This window comes from Bufo bufo, chromosome 1, assembly GCF_905171765.1.
Source record: "Bufo bufo chromosome 1, aBufBuf1.1, whole genome shotgun sequence".
Classification (NCBI taxonomy): domain Eukaryota; kingdom Metazoa; phylum Chordata; class Amphibia; order Anura; family Bufonidae; genus Bufo; species Bufo bufo.
Genome location: NC_053389.1, coordinates 550,159,215 through 550,178,454, shown reverse-complemented (window position 1 = coordinate 550,178,454; position 19,240 = coordinate 550,159,215). Strand labels below are relative to the sequence as shown.

The 19,240-nt window shown below is 47.0% G+C and overlaps 1 protein-coding gene across 2 annotated transcripts in view; it reads left to right on the top strand.

Moving 5' to 3' along the window:
- Positions 1–19,240, top strand: part of RELN (reelin) — an 841,105-nt gene that overhangs the window by 274,806 nt on the left and 547,059 nt on the right. For both annotated transcript variants that reach the window (XM_040412563.1, XM_040412554.1), the window contains exon 6: positions 1,169–1,247. In XM_040412563.1, coding sequence (XP_040268497.1) covers positions 1,169–1,247 — 79 coding nt within the window. The remainder of the gene's footprint in view (positions 1–1,168; positions 1,248–19,240) is intronic.

The window sequence follows — 19,240 nt, the reverse complement described above, 5'->3', positions numbered from 1 at the left end:
TTATATTTGTTTTTAACTCCTTAACACCAAAACCTGGAGTGGCCCTTTATAGTTCTACTTTTGTTCTGTTTTTTACTTTTTCTCATCCCTGCCTTCTGAGAGCCAAAACTGTTTGATATTTCCATCAACAAAGCAATATAAGGGTTTGTTTTTTGTTGGTATTTTTAACCAGTATTTTTTTGGATAATCTCAATAATTAATATTCATAAATAGGCGTGGATTGAAAAGGTTTTATTAACTCTTTCATTGGAGGAATGGAAAAGGAATTCACGAATTGTGCAACTTTTTTATGGCATTTACAATGCTGTATACGTAACATATGAAGTTTATTCTGCGAGTCATTGTAATCTTAGTACCAGCAGCAATTTTAGCTTTTTTCCAAAGTAGTAAGTTAAGTAGATGGGTTACAGTATGGATGACTGGGGGAAGGAGTTGGAGAGGTCTACAGGGATACTGTGTGTGATACCACCACCGGCGTAATCTCTCCGGTCATCATGTCTTACAGCAGTCCCATATCAGTGTAAACAATGGATGTTTAATGTTTTAATTCATCTGCTTGTTGCCCTGATAAAATTAAGAAATCCTATTTGTCTTAAATACACACACAGAGAAAAAGTCTGTAGTCCCGCCATTCCTCACCACTCCCATTCCTTGCAGGAACAGGAAGTTTCTTGGTCGTGTGACTGCTGCAGCCAATCACAAGCCTCACATCTATTTGAACGATATGTCACATTGACTTTCTGACCTACTGAATTTACTTTAAAGATTTTATATAAAAAAAAGAAAACCAGTAATTTAAAAAATGCAGTTGTGACATGTTCATATGTAAAAAAAAAAAAAAGTGATGGAAGTGTCCCTTTAAATAGCTGTTCACCAGCGATTGCATTCAGTTTATATTTTCAGTTTACAAGTACAGTGGGTTTACATGCAGCATTACTTGTTATTACTTCCAGTTGAGAGAAGAGCCTATAGTATACAGAGCACCTTGGCGTAGCATAAAATACAGTTAATAATGCTTTTGATATGTTGACTTACCCTACTTGGGCCTTTTGACTAATAATCACAATTTGCCCATTGATTCAATTTAAACATAGATGCTGTTTGTATATACTGTGTAACATGACAAGTGCATTAACTGTATACTTTTATATAATGTTTTTTTTTTCAGCTGAAATCCATAGCGAAAGTATTATTTTGAGAGATGATTTTGATTCTTACAAGCAGCAGGAATTGAACCCTAATATTTGGTAGGTGTGGTATCTATTGTTTAGACATGTGTGTAATATTATAATGTTTTTATTGTAAATATGACTGACTTTAATTGGTCACAGTTTGTATAATGATAAAGTACTGAAATACCAAAGCATTCTTGAATTGAGGATTTACTTGGAAGATAATGCTCAAAAGACTTGTCAGTCAAGACATACTCTGCTTCCTAAATAATGTAGGTTCCTTGGTGTGGGTAAAAGGCAAACCACCTCGATGGAAAATATGAGACCTAACAGTGACATAAATAATACACTACATTTATGGTACACTTTGTAAGATTTTCATTAAAAGTTGTACACACCTTTGCAACCTTTTTTGTGGTTCTAATTAGAGTTGAGCGAAGTGAGCTTCTGATGCTTAATCCGAAGTCGCTTCGTTCAAAACTTCAGATTAATACTGTACGGAGATTCGTCTCCATACAGTATTAGGCTACTTTATTCATGAATAAGTTCGGTAGTTGATTTTTAAAGTGGACAAACACTTAAATTTGAAAATAGAACTCGGCTTCAGTTCCGAGGCACTGGTTGGAACTGAAGCTGAGTTCGGTTTCAAGTTTTAAAGTGGTTTTCCACTTTAAAAATCAATTACTCAAGTTATACAACAAAGTCACGCACAACTTCGTGAATAACTTACTTCGGCTCATTGGAGCCCATACATTCTAAATGGAGACGTCTCGGAACGTACACGAATATCTGTACACTATTTTTCCGAACTTTTGAATGAAGTGACTTCGGATTAAGCATTCGAAGTTCGCTTTGCTCAACTCTAGTTCTAATGCATCCAACGTGAAAATGAATTAACTTAGCAAATATTGTTTAATAAAAATGTAATTCAATGTTTACAGCTCCTATGCAAATCTATATGTCTCTATATTAACAGATAACAAGAAAACTCTGGGGCTTCAGTCATTCTTCCCTCCATCTGCCCCTTACTTCTTGGCAGTATACCAAAAGTGTATTAGCAAGATAGAGGAGAGATGAAAGGGAGTTTGATTGCAGAACCAGACTCCACATAATTTGTTTGTGGTTATGCATATTTTGCATGAAAAGGCTCTAAAAGCTGCTACGTCAAAACACTAAATTTGGAATTATACCTGGAATAAAGGATCACCAAGGTCATAATTGGAAGTGCTGTCTCCAGCTGCTCATTAATTTGGATGCATGTAAAAGCTGACAGGGGAGAGGTGGCAGGGCAGAGAGGGCAAACAGGTTGAAGCTGCATTACATGTGGAAGGCTGAAAAGTCAGCCTGAATTTGTGGGAGGGGCATATTACCTTCCTAAGCTCCAGCCCCCAGCTCCTCAGGGCGCTTCTGTTCACAGTCTGGATAAGGAGTCGCTTGCTCTGGTACCACATCCGTGCACGTCATGAGTTGCTTTCATCTGGTTCGTTCGTTTCGTTTTCATACACTGCCGTCACGTCTTCAGGAGAGGTAACTCTGTGCAAACAATGCGCCACAAGGGCTCCATCAGCGGCGGTCACATACCTCCGGCTCCCTGAGTCGGCGTGCGTTCCAGCGTGGAACGCATGCCGATACACACTTCTGCCCAAAATTGTTTTTTTTTCTTGTTTCTCCCCTGTCTTTTCCCATCCAACTCCCTCCCGAGACAGCAGGGGGGGCAGGGTCTGACCCGCGGGTTCCCCCCTCCACACGGCCTCCCCCGTCCTTACCTCGGGCTCCGCTGCAGGCCGACGTGCGTTCCAGCATGGAGCGCACGCCGGAAATCCGCCACCGGGCATGATCCGGGTCACGTGGTCGGCGTGCGTTCCGGCTTGGAGCGCATGCCGGAGTCCCTCAGCCGGGCCTGGGCCTGGTCACGTGTTCAGCGTGCGTTCCAGCTTGGAGCGCACGCCGGAATCGCCATTAGGGCCCGGCCGATTCATGCCATGGCGGCTCCGGTGCCTTGGCTCCTACCTGGGTCATCCCTGTCCCCTCTGGGTCCCTCCCCTTCTTCTATTACACCCTGTTTCTGGCCTTACTATTAGGTCTACGGCCCCCAGACTGGCACCCCCGTCGAAACAGGCCACACGCGGCAAGCAGGGGTATCTAGCCCCTGGGCAACGACGGCCCATGCCCACAAACAGCAAAAAAAAAAATATACAATGAAATCGGTAGGTTCCAATCACCATGCCATTTCATACGCACTCCCGCCGTGCAAGGCAAGCAGGGCCGGTACAAGGCAGGGGCCGAAGGAGCGGGTGCCCTGGGCGCTACCATTTGCGGACAGGAGGGGGGCGCAGGTGAAGTGCCAGCCACGGCCCCCCCCTACATCATGCTGTGCCCCCCCATGTGCCCCCCCAACTAAAATGACCCCCCCCCCCCAAGTGAGCAGCCGCCCCCTAATTACTCCTGTTTACCTTTCTAAAGCTAAAGGACCTTTGATGATGTCATCACAGGTCCTGTAAGGGAACTGCACAGTGTAAAGTGTAGTTCCCAGGTTAGAACAGTGCATCTGCCAGGACCTGTGATGACATCATCTTCAACATCACAGGTCCTGCAGAATCTAGCAAAGGAACTGCACCAAAAATGGTGTAGTTCCTAGGTTTCAAAGGTACATCTGCCAGGACCTGTGATGACATCATCACAGGTCCTTCAACCCCTAACAGCAAGTATTAAAAGTTCACAAGCAGCTCTGTATTGATCCATACAGACTGGAATGGAGAGGTAAGAGGAGGTCCTCCACTTTTCATCATTTACCCCCCCCCCCCCCCCATGCCCTGTTTTTACTCATTGCTTACTCATGTATACTACTTCAGACAGTTACCACTACCTCATGTACCTCACAGTGACCATAATGCATAACTGACCACATATTTCTATAAACACTGCATCTACAGTATTATACCTTCTATGTGTCACATCAATACACTGCTCTGTATATATATATATATATATATATATATATACACACACATACATGCACACACACTGCATATATTACACAGTATTATACATGCAATATGTACAGATATATAGTATATACCGCAGTGCACTGATATGTGAGGTATGAGGTATAATAGATGCTGTGTGTACAGATATCAGTACACTTCTGTATATACTATATATGTGAGGTACGAGGTATAATAGATGCAGCGTGTACAGATATATAGTATATACAGCAGTGTACTGATATGTGAGGTACGAGGTGTCAATACACTGCTGTATTTACTATATACCTGTACACACTGCATCTATTATACCTCGTACCTCACATATTACACTACTGTATATACTGTATACACTGCATATATTATACCCCGTACCTCACATATCAGTACACTGCTGTATATACTATATACCTGTACACACTGCATCTATTATACCTCGTACCTCACATATTACACTACTGTATACACTGCATATATTATACCCCGTACCTCACATATCAGTACACTGCTGTATATACTATATACCTGTACACACTGCATCTATTATACCCTGTACCTCACATATCAGAACACTAGGGAATATACTATATACCTGTACACACTGCATCTATTATACCGCGTACCTCACATAACTGTACACTGCTGTATATAATATACATCTGCATCTATTATACCTCTTTTGTGTGCCAGGGCTGTTTTGTAATCCCATTCCGGCCCTGATGGCATAAATTATAAAACGCAGCAGCAAGAATAGTTCATGGAACAAAGGGAGGGGCTATAAAAGGGGAATGGGGGCCCAATTTAGATTCCTGCTATGGGGCCCAGTGATTTTTATGTACGCCCCTGGCTGCAGGCACTAGGCCGGCAGCCTATCAGAGGCCGGCGCAATGACGTCATCGTGCCGCCTGAGCCTTACATTACAGCGTGGGACACAGGAAGAGGCTGCATCGCATCGCTGACACTTAGGTAAGTATAAGTGTTTTTTTTTTGTTTTTTTTTACAATAGTGTTACTGGCACATTGGGGGGGCTTATTACAAAACTGGCACATGATGATGGGGGGGACTTTATACTGGCACATGATGATGGGGGGGAACTTTATAGTGTCTGTGACTTTCAAAGTCCCACAGTCCTTTGTTCTATTGCTTTAAGTATATTCTTGTTTTGAAACAACATTGATTCTTTCTTAAAAACGGGGGGGGGGGGGGCGCAGTTTGCCATCTTCGCCCTGGGCACCAAATGGCCTTGTCCCAGCCCTGAAGGCAAGTCATCCCCAGTTCCTCATTTAGGGGGAGGGCCCCGGGGTCCCTGCTGGGTGGAAGGGACCTAGTTTCAGCACGGTGTTCAAAGAAACCGGGGTCTCACCACGAGTAGGCCAGGTCATCATTGCACGCCATACCCATTCAGCGGTCACTAAACGCTCATTGCAGTCATCTATTCTATGGTGGCAACAGTGCCATGTGTTATAGGTATGTACTTCACGTTATATGCTGCTGTCTCATCTACTGGTTCGCCAGGCTCATACCTACTTCTGTCTCCTGGATCGCCCAGGCTCATACCTACCTCTGCCTCCTGGATTGCCCAGGCACGCACCTACCTCTGCCTCCTGGATCGCCCAGGCACGCACCTACCTCTGTCTCCTGGTTCGTCCAGGCTCATACCTACCTCTGCCTCGTGGATCGCCCAGGCACGCACCTACCTCTGCCTCCTAGATCGCCCAGGCACGCACCTACCTCTGTCTCCTGGTTCGTCCAGGCACGCACCTACCTCTGCCTCCTGGATCGCCCAGGCATGCACCTACCTCTGCCTCCTGGATCGCCCAGGCACGCACCTACCTCTGTCTCCTGGTTCGTCCAGGCTCATACCTACCTCTGCCTCCTGGATCGCCCAGGCACGCACCTTCTTCTGTCTCCTGGATCACCAGGCTCATACCTACCTCTGCCTCCTGGATTGCCCAGGCTCGCACCTACTTCTGTCTCCTGGATCGCCCAGGCTCATACCTACCTCTATCTCCTGGTTCACCCAGTCCCATCACCCTCCTCAGTTATGTTCTCTTTTTCCTTCCGAACCTTATGATTTGCCCTCTCAGGAACGTGTCCTGATCGTTCACTTATGCGACATTTGGATCAAGGTCAGGTGACCCAACACATCGATACAGGTAGTAGCCTCTAAGCCAGGTACGTTGCCCAGACCGACTCAAGCCTTCTCGTAGGCACCAGTCGTACTACGTTCCGATCTCATATCCCTCCTTGCTCACGCCAGGAACCTGGTTCAGCACTCCCTCTCCTCCAATACCATCAGGAACTACCAAGCCGGTGTCAGGGTTTACGAAGGTTTCGCCAGGTCCCACCCGCAAGGTGGCTTGGACGATGTCTCCTACACCCTGGCGTTTATAGCCCATTTTTTCAGTGCAGGCGGTAAAAGCTGCCCTTAGGGGGATCCAGAAGTGCGGGGACGTCCCTCCCGCCCGTAGGCAGCCTGTCTCCGGCGAGATGTTTAGGCGACTCTCGTCCGCGCTGGATGGATTTCCTTTTTGGGCACTCTCCTAGTTTGATTATTAAGGCAGCCATGTATCTCGGGTTTTACGGGTTCCTCAGGCCAGGTGAGTTCACCAGCACCTCCCCTAAACGTCAGGGGTCGCAGGTGCGACAGTTGTCCTGGGCCCATGACCATTTTGTCCTCTGGCTCCCTTCCACGAAGGCCAATCAGCATGGACCACCCTCGGAGGTCAGATTTTAAAACCTCCAACGATTGGTGCCCAGTCATGGTCCCCCGTCAATTGCTGGCCCTGTTGCAAGATGCCTCCCCAGAGGCCCCGCTGCTTCCTTGGCATGGGGGGGCCCCTGACGTCAATCCAGTTTGTGTCCCACATCAGAACGCTGGCCTCAGGTCTCAGTTATAACCCGCTGGCCATCACAGGACACTCGCTCCGAACCGGAGCCGCGTCCTCAGCATCAAAAACGGGGTCCCGGCGCACGTGATTAAATGCATGGGTAGGTGGCGCTCTTCTTGCTTCACGAGATACATCCCGAACCCGCATGTTGAGATTTCCCAGGCATTTTGTAATCTTGCTCTCTGGGTGGTATTAAAGGCTTTTGGTCACTACTCTGCTCTCCTCGTTTATTTTGCCCACTACTAGGCTTACCCTCGCTCCTGGCTTCCGGCACAACACAGCCAGCTAGGTCAGGGGAAGTGCTTCACCCACTCATCACAGTTAAGCCTCTCCCATTGTCACGGCCATGCCCATGACCGTGACTTCTTTACCGCATGCAGTTGCCTGCGGTTTTGTATGGGTGTTCAACCACGGGTGAGGGCCGCTTGTTTGTGGCCTCACTTGTGGTTGCCGCGGGCAACTAGTGTTGTATTTAGCAGCAGAGCAGCCTGAGCGTCGCTAGGCAGCTTGCTGCCCTGGCATGCGGTCTCACCTGACTTTCTTTATGTTAGGTGTGTGTGTTGTGTGCACGGTGTATTATGTATTGTGTGCACTTCCCCTTTATGTGTCTTTCCCTTCTGTGGTACTGGAAGGGTTAACTTCCTTCCCAGTGTGTGTGTGATGTCACTGTGTGTGTCCAACCCTTTGGTGTGGCCACTTGGGCCTATATAGACCCTCTTTAGCAGGGCTCAGTAGGTTGTTTCAGTCTTGCTAGCTGGAGCAGCCTCCTGTCTTTTCTATCCGCCTGTGAGAGCCACCACTGTGGTCATAAGTTTAAGTTTAAGTTTAGCTAAGTCTGTGTGATGTTTGGTTTATGTTTTCCTGTATTATTCTGTGCTGCCATGTATCTGGGTTCCGGTGTGTGGATGAGTTTGTGCTGACTTCTGTTTGCTATTTGTGGACTTCAGCTTTCCTGCACACGGATCCAGTCAGCAGGGCTGTGGCAGGTGGCTGGAACCATATACATAGGCTTGCATTTGTTCCCCTTTTCCCAACAGCTTGGCCAGTGAGACTCCTGCTCCTCCGTGCTTAGGAGGAGTAGGTCGTCTTACCCTGACTCCTAGCGCAGGGACCGGACGGAGGGTGAGTTAGGGATCCGAGGTTCCTGCGCATGGGTCCTCCTACCTTTAAGGTCGGCCCATGCAGTTAGGAGTTAGGGTCAGGGTAGGGACGCTGTAGGAGGTGACCTGCTCCCTATCCTGTTCTCCTGGCCGAGTAGGCCAACAGCAGACGCAGCGCACGGCTGAGGATTTCCCCCATCCTCAGCCGTGACACCCATAAGTGGAAGGCTGAAAAGTCAGCCTGAATTTGTGGGAGGGGCATCTTACCTTCTTAAGCTCCAGCCCCCAGCTCCTCAGGGCGCTTCTGTTCACACCCACCCACCCCCCCTGTTCTCAAACACTCCCTTTAGGGTACGCCCACTACTAGGCTTACCCTCGCTCCTGGCTTCCGGCACAACACAGCCAGCTAGGTCAGGGGAAGCGCTTCACCCACTCATCACAGTTAAGCCTCTCCCATAAATGAGAACATGGAGACTCTGCAGTGTGAGGGTATAGCAGCTGTATCACTGATCTAGTACTAGATGCCTTTACACATCACTGAACAGTTACTCAGAGTAGTGCAGTGTGACTCCACCCACTCTGCACTGCAAAGGCAGACATGTTGGGAAATGTAAGATTTATTAGGAAAACCATAAAGGGAAGAAGGAATCAAGATGGCAGACAACCTACAAATTGCACATCAAATAAAACCAGTATAAAGAAGGCATTCACAAAAGCCTCTATCTTATTCATTAATAATGGCCTATTCTGCACTATATAGGCAAAAACAATTCCTGGACTGCTTCCTTAACATGTCATTTTTACCACAACATAGTGAAAACAAAACCCTGAAAAAAGTTGCAAATTGCATTGTTGCTCCAAAAATGTTTATTGCATATATTATGCAATACAGTATAAGTGCCCCTAAATGGTGGAATAAAAAAAAATACAACTAATTAGACATAAAAATACCCTTATATGGCTATGCTAAAGGAAAATTGGCATATCACTGCATCCTGGCAGGATGTTTACATGCAGAACTTTCTTTTTTCATTAGCTTAAAGGGGTTGGCCACTTTCTGGTTATTGTTGACCAATGTGTATATAAGATGATTATATGACACTTACTAATATAGTCTTTGTGGAAATTCTGCATTGTTTTGTGCTGTCCACACAAAGGTCTTGTCCATAAAATGGCTGCTGGTGGAGGAACATGTGACTAGGCAAATCGCCTCCATGTGATGTCTCGTACATTCAGACACACTGTACCTGCACTAAACGACAAAAGTAACAAGTGCAGATGGCAGATGCAGTGTATCTGAATGGAGGAGTCATCACATGGAAGCGATTTGCCTAGTCACATGTCCCTCCATCAGCAGCCATTTTATGGACAAGACCTCTGTGTGGACAGCACAAAAGACTTTGTGTACCCTATGAAATATAGAAAACGATGCAGAATTTCCACAAAGGCTATATTAGTAAGAGTCATATAATCATCTTATATACACATTGGTCAAAAATAACCAGAAAGTGGCCAACCCATTTAACCACCTCAGCCCCCCTAGCTTAAACACCCTTAATGACCAGACCACTTTTTACACTTCTGCACTACCCTACTTTCACCGTTTATTGCTCGGTCATGCAACTTACCACCCAAATTAATTTTACCTCCTTTTCTTCTCACTAATAGAGCTTTCATTTGGTGGTATTTCATTGCTGCTGACATTTTAACTTTTTTTGTTATTAATCGAAATTTAACGAAATTTTTGCAAAAAAATGACATTTTTTCCCTTTCAGTTGTAAAATTCTTCAAAAAAAACGACATCTATATATAAATATTTCTCTAAATTTATTGTTTTACATGTCTTTGATAAAAAAAAAAAATGTTTGGGTAAAAAAAAAAATGGTTTGGGTAAAAGTTATAGCGTTTACAAACTATGGTACAAAAATGTGAATTTCTGCTTTTTGAAGCAGCTCTGACTTTCTGAGCACCTGTCATGTTTCCTGAGGTTCTACAATGCCCAGACAGTAGAAAAACCCCACAAATAACCCCATTTCGGAAAGTAGACACCGTAAGGTATTCGCTGATGGGCATAGTGAGTTCATAGATCTTTTTATTTTTTGTCACAAGTTAGCGGAAAATGATGATTTATTTTTTTTTCCTTACAAAGTCTCATATTCCACTAACTTGTGACAAAAAATAAAAACTTCCATGAACTCACTATACCCATCACGAAATACACTTTTTTGCAGCCTAGGTGGGCAAATGGGCCCGCATTCCAACGAGAACCTTTCGGATTTCACAGGGCATTTTTTACACATTTTGATTTCTAACTACTTCCCACACATTAGGGCCCCTAAAATGCCAAGGCAGTATAACTACCCCACAAGAGACCCCATTTTGGAAAGAAGACACCCCTCGGTATTTCGTGATGGGTATAGTGAGTTCATGGAAGTTTTTATTTTTTGTCACAAGTTAGTGGAATATGAGACTTTGTAAGAAAAAAAATAAAATAATTTCTGCTAACTTGTGACAAAAATTAAAAATTCTAGGAACTCACCATGCCCCTCACGGAATACCTTGGGGTGTCTTCTTTCCAAAATGGGGTCACTTGTGGGGTAGTTATACTGCCCTGGCATTTTAGGGGCCCTAATGTGTGGGAAGTAGTTTGAAATCAAAATGTGTAAAAAATGCCCTGTGAAATCCGAAAGGTGCTCTTTGGAATGTGGGCCCATTTGCCCACCTAGGCTGCAAAAAAGTGTCACACATCTGGTATCGCCGTACTCAGAAGAAGTAGGGAAATGTGTTTTGGGGTGTCTTTTTACATATACCCATGCTGGGTGAGAGAAATATCTCGGCAAAAGACAACTTTTCCCATTTTTTTTATACAAAGTTGCCATTTGACCGAGATATTTATCTCACCCAGCATGGGTATATGTAAAATGACACCCCAAAAAACATTCCCCAACTTCTCCTGAGTACGGCGATACCAGATGTGTGACACTTTTTTGCAGCCTAGATGCGCAAAGGGGCCCAAATTCCTTTTAGGAGGGCATTTTTAGACATTTGGATCCCAGACTTCTTCTCACGCTTTAGGGCCCCTAAAATGCCAGGGCAGTATAAATACCCCACATGTGACCCCATTTTGGAAAGAAGACACCCCAAGGTATTCAATGAGGGGCATGGCGAGTTCATAGAAAAAAAAAAAATTTGCCACAAGTTAGCGGAAATTTTTTTTGTTTTTGTTTTTTCTCACAAAGTCTCCCTTTCCGATAACTTGGGACAAAAATTTCAATCTTTCATGGACTCAATATGCCCCTCACGGAATACCTTGGGGTGTCTTTTTTCCAAAATGGGGTCATTTGTGGGGTGTTTGTACTGCCCTGGCATTTGAGGGTCTCCGCAATCATTACATGTATGGCCAGCATTAGGAGTTTCTGCTATTCTCCTTATATTGAGCATACGGGTAATGAGATTTTTTTTTTTTCCGTTCAGCCTCTGGGCTGAAAGAAAAAATGAACGGCACAGATTTCTTCATTCGCACGATTTTTTTTACCTTTTATAGGACAAACCTCTCCTTCCCCATGGGACAATGTGCAAAGCGCAAATCACCCAAAGATGTGGCGAAGTACATTATGCACTTTGTCCCAGGTGAAAGGAGAGGTTTGCAGCAGCTGTGAGTGAAAGGGCCCTAATAGCCCTGTGTGCCTGTCCTGTGAGATGCAATCCCTATGCCAGGGGTACTCAACTAGTTTTATTAAAGGTCCACATACCAGGGTCTGCAGTCAGGTGAAGGTCCGAGCTGAACGCCAACAGTAAAGATGCCATGCGATCATGTGATACATGCGCGTGGGGCGCTCTGACGTTATAGTGGAGCGCCCCGGGTAAGTCCCAGAATTAGTAATGGCCACATTAGTGCCCCAGTAAGAATAATGTCCCCATTAGTGCCCCCAGTAAGAGTATTGCCCCCATTAGTGCCCCCCTTCTCTGCTTTTGCAAAAAAATAAAAAATAATTTGCATTCACCTGGCTGCGGTGAACATTCGCTGCTGACTGCACGCTCAGGACCGGTGCTCTAACGTGATGGCGTCTTGTAGGTCCTGTCCTGAGCTTCTAGTCAGCAGGGAGTGTTCTCCACAGCGGGAGCAAATGGAGGTGGAGGTACCGTAATACAGTGTTTCCCAACCAGTGTGCCTCTAGCTGTTGCAAAACTACAACTCCCAGCATGCCCGCACAGCCAAAGGCTGTCCAGGCATTCTGGGAGTTGTAGTTTTGCAACAGCTGGAGGCACACTGGTTGGGAAACACTGCCGTAATATATATATATTTTTTTACTAGCACAAGTAGCGGTGGAGGTAAAGGCTGTACTAATGGGCGTTCCATGATGGAAGCGCTCATTAGTAAGGGTACTTTCACACTTGCAGCAGGACGGATCCGACAGGCTGCTCACCCTGTCAGATCCATCTTGCCACTACTTCGCCGTGCCACTGCTCTGTGCCCATCGACTATAATGGGGATGGGGCAGAGCTACGGCGCAGCACGGTGAGAGGCCGCCAGACTAAAAGTACTACATGTCCGACTTTTTCGTCTGGCGGCCCCCTCAATATAATAAACATTGGTGGCGCAGTGCGCCCCCCCTCAAAATAATAAACATTGGTGGCGCAGTGCGCCCCCCCATCACCCCGATATAATAAACATTGGTGGCGCAGTGCGCCCCCCCTCAATATAATAAACATTGGTGGCGCAGTGCGCCCCCCCTCAAAATAATAAACATTGGTGGCGCAGTGCGCCCCCCCATCACCCCAGTATAATAAACATTGGTGGCGCAGTGTGCCCCCCGATCACCCCAGTATAATAAACATTGGTGGCGCAGTGCGCCCCCCCTCAATATAATAAACATTGGTGGCGCAGTGTGCCCCCCAATATAATAAACATTGGTGGCGCAGTGTGCCCCCCAATATAATAAACATTGGTGGCGCAGTGCGCCCCCCCTCAAAATAATAAATATTGGTGGCGCAGTGCGCCCCCCCCTCAAAATAATAAATATTGGTGGCGCAGTGCGCCCCCCCCTCAAAATAATAAACATTGGTGGCGCAGTGCGCCCCCCTCAAAATAATAAACATTGGTGGCGCAGTGCGCCCCCCCTTAATATAATAAACATTGGTGGCGCAGTGCGCCCCCCCTCAAAATAATAAACATTGGTGGCGCAGTGCGCCCACCCATCACCCCAGTATAATAAACATTGGTGGCGCAGTGTGCCCCCCCATCACCCCAGTATAATAAACATTGGTGGCGCAGTGCGCCCCCCCTCAATATAATAAACATTGGTGGCGCAGTGTGCCCCCCAATATAATAAACATTGGTGGCGCAGTGTGCCCCCCAATATAATAAACATTGGTGGCGCAGTGTGCCCCCCAATATAATAAACATTGGTGGCGCAGTGTGCCCCCCAATATAACATTGGTGGCGCAGTGCGCCCCCCCTCAAAATAATAAACATTGGTGGCGCAGTGCGCCCCCCCTCAAAATAATAACCATTGGTGGCGCAGTGCGCCCCCCCCATCACCCCAGTATAACAAACATTGGTGGCGCAGTGCGCCCCCCCATCACCCCAGTATAATAAACATTGGTGGCGCAGTGTGCCCCCCCATCACCCCAGTATAATAAAAATTGGTGGCGCAGTGCGCCCCCCCTCAATATAATAAACATTGGTGGCGCAGTGTGCCCCCCAATATAATAAACATTGGTGGCGCAGTGTGCCCCCCAATATAATAAACATTGGTGGCGCAGTGTGCCCCCCAATATAATAAACATTGGTGGCGCAGTGTGCCCCCCAATATAATAAACATTGGTAATGGGCCGTGTGATGAGCTCAGTGACGTCACCACAGGTCCTGAAGAAAGAAGTAAGAACTGGAGACCGGCAGTTACGCGATCAACTGGAGGAGGTGAGTTAATTTTCTTTTATTATTTTTAACCCTCATTGGCACTTCCCACTGAGCCACCATTGTTTATTATAATGGGGAAGGGGGGGGGGGGGGGGCACTGCGCCACCAATGTTTCTTATACTAGGGGGGGGCGCACTGTGCCACCAACGTTTCTTATACAAATACAGGAGGCGGGTGCTGGAATCAAATAGCCGGCACCCGACCTCTGTGACAGGGGGCTGCGATCAGCTACAATTAACCCCTCAGGTACCGCACCTGAAGGGTTAACTCAACTGCAGCTGATCGCAGCTCCCTGTCACAGAGGTCGGGTGCCGGCTATTTGATTCCAGCACCCGCCTCCTGTATTTGTAATACAGGTCAGTTTTCTTCATTGGTTGCGCAGTGGCCACAGCCCCTCCCCTCCTCCTCCTGCCTCTTCTTATTGGCAGCGGCGGGGGCAGCAGCAGCACAGGGGGGAGGGAGAGACTCCTCCTGCGCTGCTGAGAGCTATCATCAGCTCCTGTGCCCGCCGCTGTATTGAGCAGAGCTGCCAGAGTGTGCAGGAGGAGGAGCGCTTACATGTGGAGGAAGCCCTGTCTCACTGCGCTGTGGGACAGGCGGAAGTGCGCCGGTAAGCTCCTCCTCCTGCACGGTACAGTGTGCGGGAGAGGAGCAGCGCTCTGAAGGATGGCCGGGGTCCGGACAACTGGCGGCCGCGGTCCGTATTTGGACCGCGGTCCGCCAGTTGACTACCCCTGCCCTATGCTAAGTGTACCTGTGTGTGGTACTTCCGGAAACACTCCCCTAAGCATAGGGCAGGGTGGTCAGGGCAGTCAGGACAGAAATAGCGGGTGTCACGCCTTATTCCACTCCTGCTACAGACACAACATCTTTTTCGGGGTGACGGTTCGGTTGAGGTACCAGCAACGACATTGGGGAAATGTCGCTCGTGTAGACGGCTCACTACACTGGTGGTTGGGGCCACGGAACCTCCTGGATACAGGAGGTTCTCGATGATCTCTTCCTGAAATTTGAGGAAGGATCCTGTTCTCCCAGCCTTAGGCCCCTTTCACACGGGCGTTGCGGGAAAGTGTGCGTTGCGGGAACACCCGCGATTTTTCCGCGCGAGTGCAAAACATTGTAATGCGTTTTGCACTCACGTGAGAAAAATCGCACGTGTTTGGTACCCAAACCCAAACTTCTTCACAGAAGTTCGGGCTTGGGATCAGTGTTCTGTAAATAGTATTATTTTCCCTTATAACATGGTTATAAGGGAAATAATAGCATTCTGAATACAGAATGCCTAGTAAAACATCGCTGGAGGGGTTAAAAAAATAAAAATAAAATTTAACTCGCCTTAGTCCACTTGTTCGCGTGGGGTTGCGTGAAAATCGCAAGCATCCGCAAGCAAGTGCGGATGTGGTGCGATTTTCACGCATGGTTGCTAGGAGACGATCGGGATGGAGACCCGATCATTATTATTTTCCCTTATAACATGGTTATAAGGGAAAATAATAGCATTCTGAATACAGAATGCATAGTAAAACAGCGCTGGAGGGGTTAAAAAAATAAATAAAAAAATTTAACTCACCTTAGTCCACTTGTTCGCGTAGCCTGGCATCTCCTTCTGGCTTCATCTGATCTCTGTGCAGCAACAGGACCTTTGGTGACGTCATTCTCGTCATCACATGATCCATCACATGATCTTTTACCATGGTGATGGATCATGTGATGACCGGAATGACGTCACCAAAGGTCCTGTTGCTGCACAGAGATCAGATGAAGCCAGAAGGAGATGCCAGGCTACGCGAACAAGTGGACTAAGGTGAGTTAAATTTTTTTATTTATTTTTTTAACCCCTCCAGCGCTGTTTTACTATGCATTCTGTATTCAGAATGCTATTATTTTCCCTTATAACCATGTTATAAGGGAAAATAATAATGATCGGGTCTCCATCCCGATCGTCTCCTAGCAACCATGCGTGAAAATCGCACCACATCCGCACTTGCTTGCGGATGCTTGCGATTTTCACGCAACCCCATTCATTTCTATGGGGCTTGTGTTACATGAAAAACGTACAAAGAGGAGCATGCTGCGATTTTCACGCAACGCACAAGTGATGCGTGAAAATCACCGCTCATGTGAACAGCCCCATAGAAATGAATAGGTCAGGATTCCGTGCGGATGCTGTGCGTTCACCTCCCGCAACGCATCCGCGCGGAAAACTCGCTCGTGTGAAAGGGGCCTTACTGTAGAGAACAAAACTATTGTACATCGCCAATTGAATCAAATATACAGACACCTTCTTATACCAGCGTCTGGTGCGTCGGGAAACTAAATAAGGAGCCAACATCTGGTCATTGAAGTCCACCCCTCCCATGAGCGCATTATAGTCGTGGACTGAGAGGGGCTTTTCAATGACACTGGTTTCCCGTTCTATTTGTATTGTCGTGTCTGCGTGAATGGAGGAGAGCATGTAAAAGCGGGACTCGTCTACCAGATGTTTTGCTCAGGGGTATACAAATCTGCAAATTTGTTGTTGAAGTGGTCTATGAGGGGCCGAATTTTGTGGAGCCGGTCAAAAGCTGGGTGGCCTCTGGGAGGGGAGGTGGTGTTGTCGCTAAAGTGCAGGAAACGCAGGATGGCCTCAAATTGTGCCCTGGACATAGCAGCAGAGAACATGGGCATGTGATGAATTGGGTTCGTGGACCAATATAACCGCAATTCATGCTTTTTGGTTAGACCCATGTTGAGGAGAAGGCCCAGAAATTTTTTTAATTCGGAAACTTGGACTGGTTTCCACCGGAAAGGCTGGGCATAATAGCTTCCCGGGTTGGCGGCTATAAATTGAGTGGCATACCGATTTGTTTCTGCCACGACTATGTCCAAGAGCTCCGCAGTCAAGAACAGCTCAAAAAATCCCAGTGCCGAACCGATCTGAGCTGTCTCAACCCGAACTCCAGACTGGGCGGTGAAAGGGGGAACTACAGGTGCGGCTGAAGTTGGGGACTGCCAATCAGGGTTTGCCAGCACCTTAGGGGCTCTACGGGCCTGTCTGTGCGGTGGCTGCGACGGGGTAACTATTGCACGTGCCACCGTACCAGCTTCAACTGCCCTTCTGGTGCTCGCCACTTCACCATGTTGTACGGCAGTGCTGGTACTAGGTCCAGGGAGGGCTGCGCTGCTGGTGTATGCCTCACCACGTAATCCGAAAGCGCCAGCCCCACTCTGCTGCCCTTGAAGCGGATCCTGCGCAACCTGTGGTCTAGCAACAAGGGGCCGGGTACGCCTGGTGCTATCAGGGACCTCAACCTCCTCGTCCGAACTTTGGGTCAGACTGCCACTGCTTTCTACAGGTTCATATTCTGACCCGCTGGATTCGTCAGATGAGGGTTCCCACTCCTCATCCGACTGGGTCAGAATCCTGTAGGCCTCTTCAGAAGAATACCCCTTGTTTGCCATTTGGTCAACTAAATTTAGGGGGTATTCCCTGAGACGACCCAAGAAAAAAAGCAAGCCTGTCTTACAAATGGGAGGCTAGCGAAGTACCGGAGGCCGCTGCGATTAATAAAAAATATCAAAACTGATTTTTTTTATCGCCGCAGCGCTTGTAAAGTGATTGTGCAGTGATCAAAAAAATATATATATTTTTTGTCACTGCGGCGGGGCGGGCGTGGGTGAATGCACGTGTGGGCGACCGATTAGGCCTGATCGGGCAAACACTGCGTTTTGGGTGGAGGGCGAACTAAGGTGACACTAATACTATTATAGATCTGACTGTGATCAGTTCTGATCACTTACAGATACTATAAAAGTACAAATGCTGATTAGCGATACGCTAATCAGCGAATCAGTGACTGCGGTGCGGTGGGCTGGGCGCTAAACGATCGCTAACTACCTAACCAAGGGGCCTAAACTAAACCTAACAGACAATACCAGTGGGAAAAAAAAGTGACAGTTTACACTGATCACTTTTTTCCCTTTCACTAGGTGATTGACAGGGGCGATCAAGGGGTTAAGTGTGGTGTTGGGTGTACTCACAGTGATGTGTGCTCCTCTGCTGGAACCAACCGACCAAAAGGACCAGCAGAGGAGCACAGAAGCCATTTAACACCTTATATTTATAAATACAAGGTGTTATGGCTTGTGATTAGTTTTTTTGAAAATCGCCAGCCTGCCAGCGACGATCATTGGCTGGCAATGTAATACCCCTCTAACTTTTGCTGGCCCGCGATGCGCATGCGTGGGCCGGCTTTGAGTGAAATCTCGCGTCTCGCGAGATGACGCGCCGATGCGTGACTCTGCCTGAGACTGCCGCCTCCGGAACGCGATCCTGCGTTAGGCGGTCCGGAGGCGGTTAATGATAGGTTTTGTAACCAAACCCAGCATGCTTTGATCCGTAATGTTTCTCAGGTTTTGCTCCATCTGCCACACTGTTCTCTATGAAGGAGTCACCTCCCTACTCCTCCCCTCTCCATTTTAGCTAGTAACAAAACTCCGGGCAGCACTCTGTGTATAATCCTTTATTGTACCCAACACAATGTGAGCCTTTCTCAAGCATCTCCATCTCAGCTAGATGGAGCAAGCACTGTGAAACATTGCAGAGTATTACAGGACATTCTTCTGCATCTGAGAGAGTAAATGTCTAGGACTGGAGTTATTGTCAGTGTGGGCTGGCGTTAGCTGTATTACGCAGACTGTTTCATACTCCCCACATGCAAATGAAGTTCATGGGTTAAGGAGTCAAAGAAAATGACATGAAAAAGTGGCCTTGACCACTGGACTTTTTTTCTCAAATTTTCATTAATAAACTTATTATCCTATTATTTGAGGTTCACTTGAACAGGACAAAGCTGCAATATCCTGCAGCACTGCTACTAAGTATTTAACAGCAGATAGATGGACCCACGTATGAAACATGAAATGGAGAGGCTGAAAAACTTGTACAAGCACCACGGCCTGATCAAACAGCTTATCTATGTGGGTGCTAAGAGTTGGACGTCCATCCCTACTTATCATCAATATCCTGATTAGAAATAAATTCTAAAGTTTTTTTTTTTTAAAACACAATGGGCCAGATTTATCATTATCTCAAGTCAGAATAATGAAGTGAAAAAGTCGCAAAAAAATGCGCAAACGCTAAAACTGCGCACAAATTTGCGACTTTTTTCTGCTCTGCACTATGCTCGCC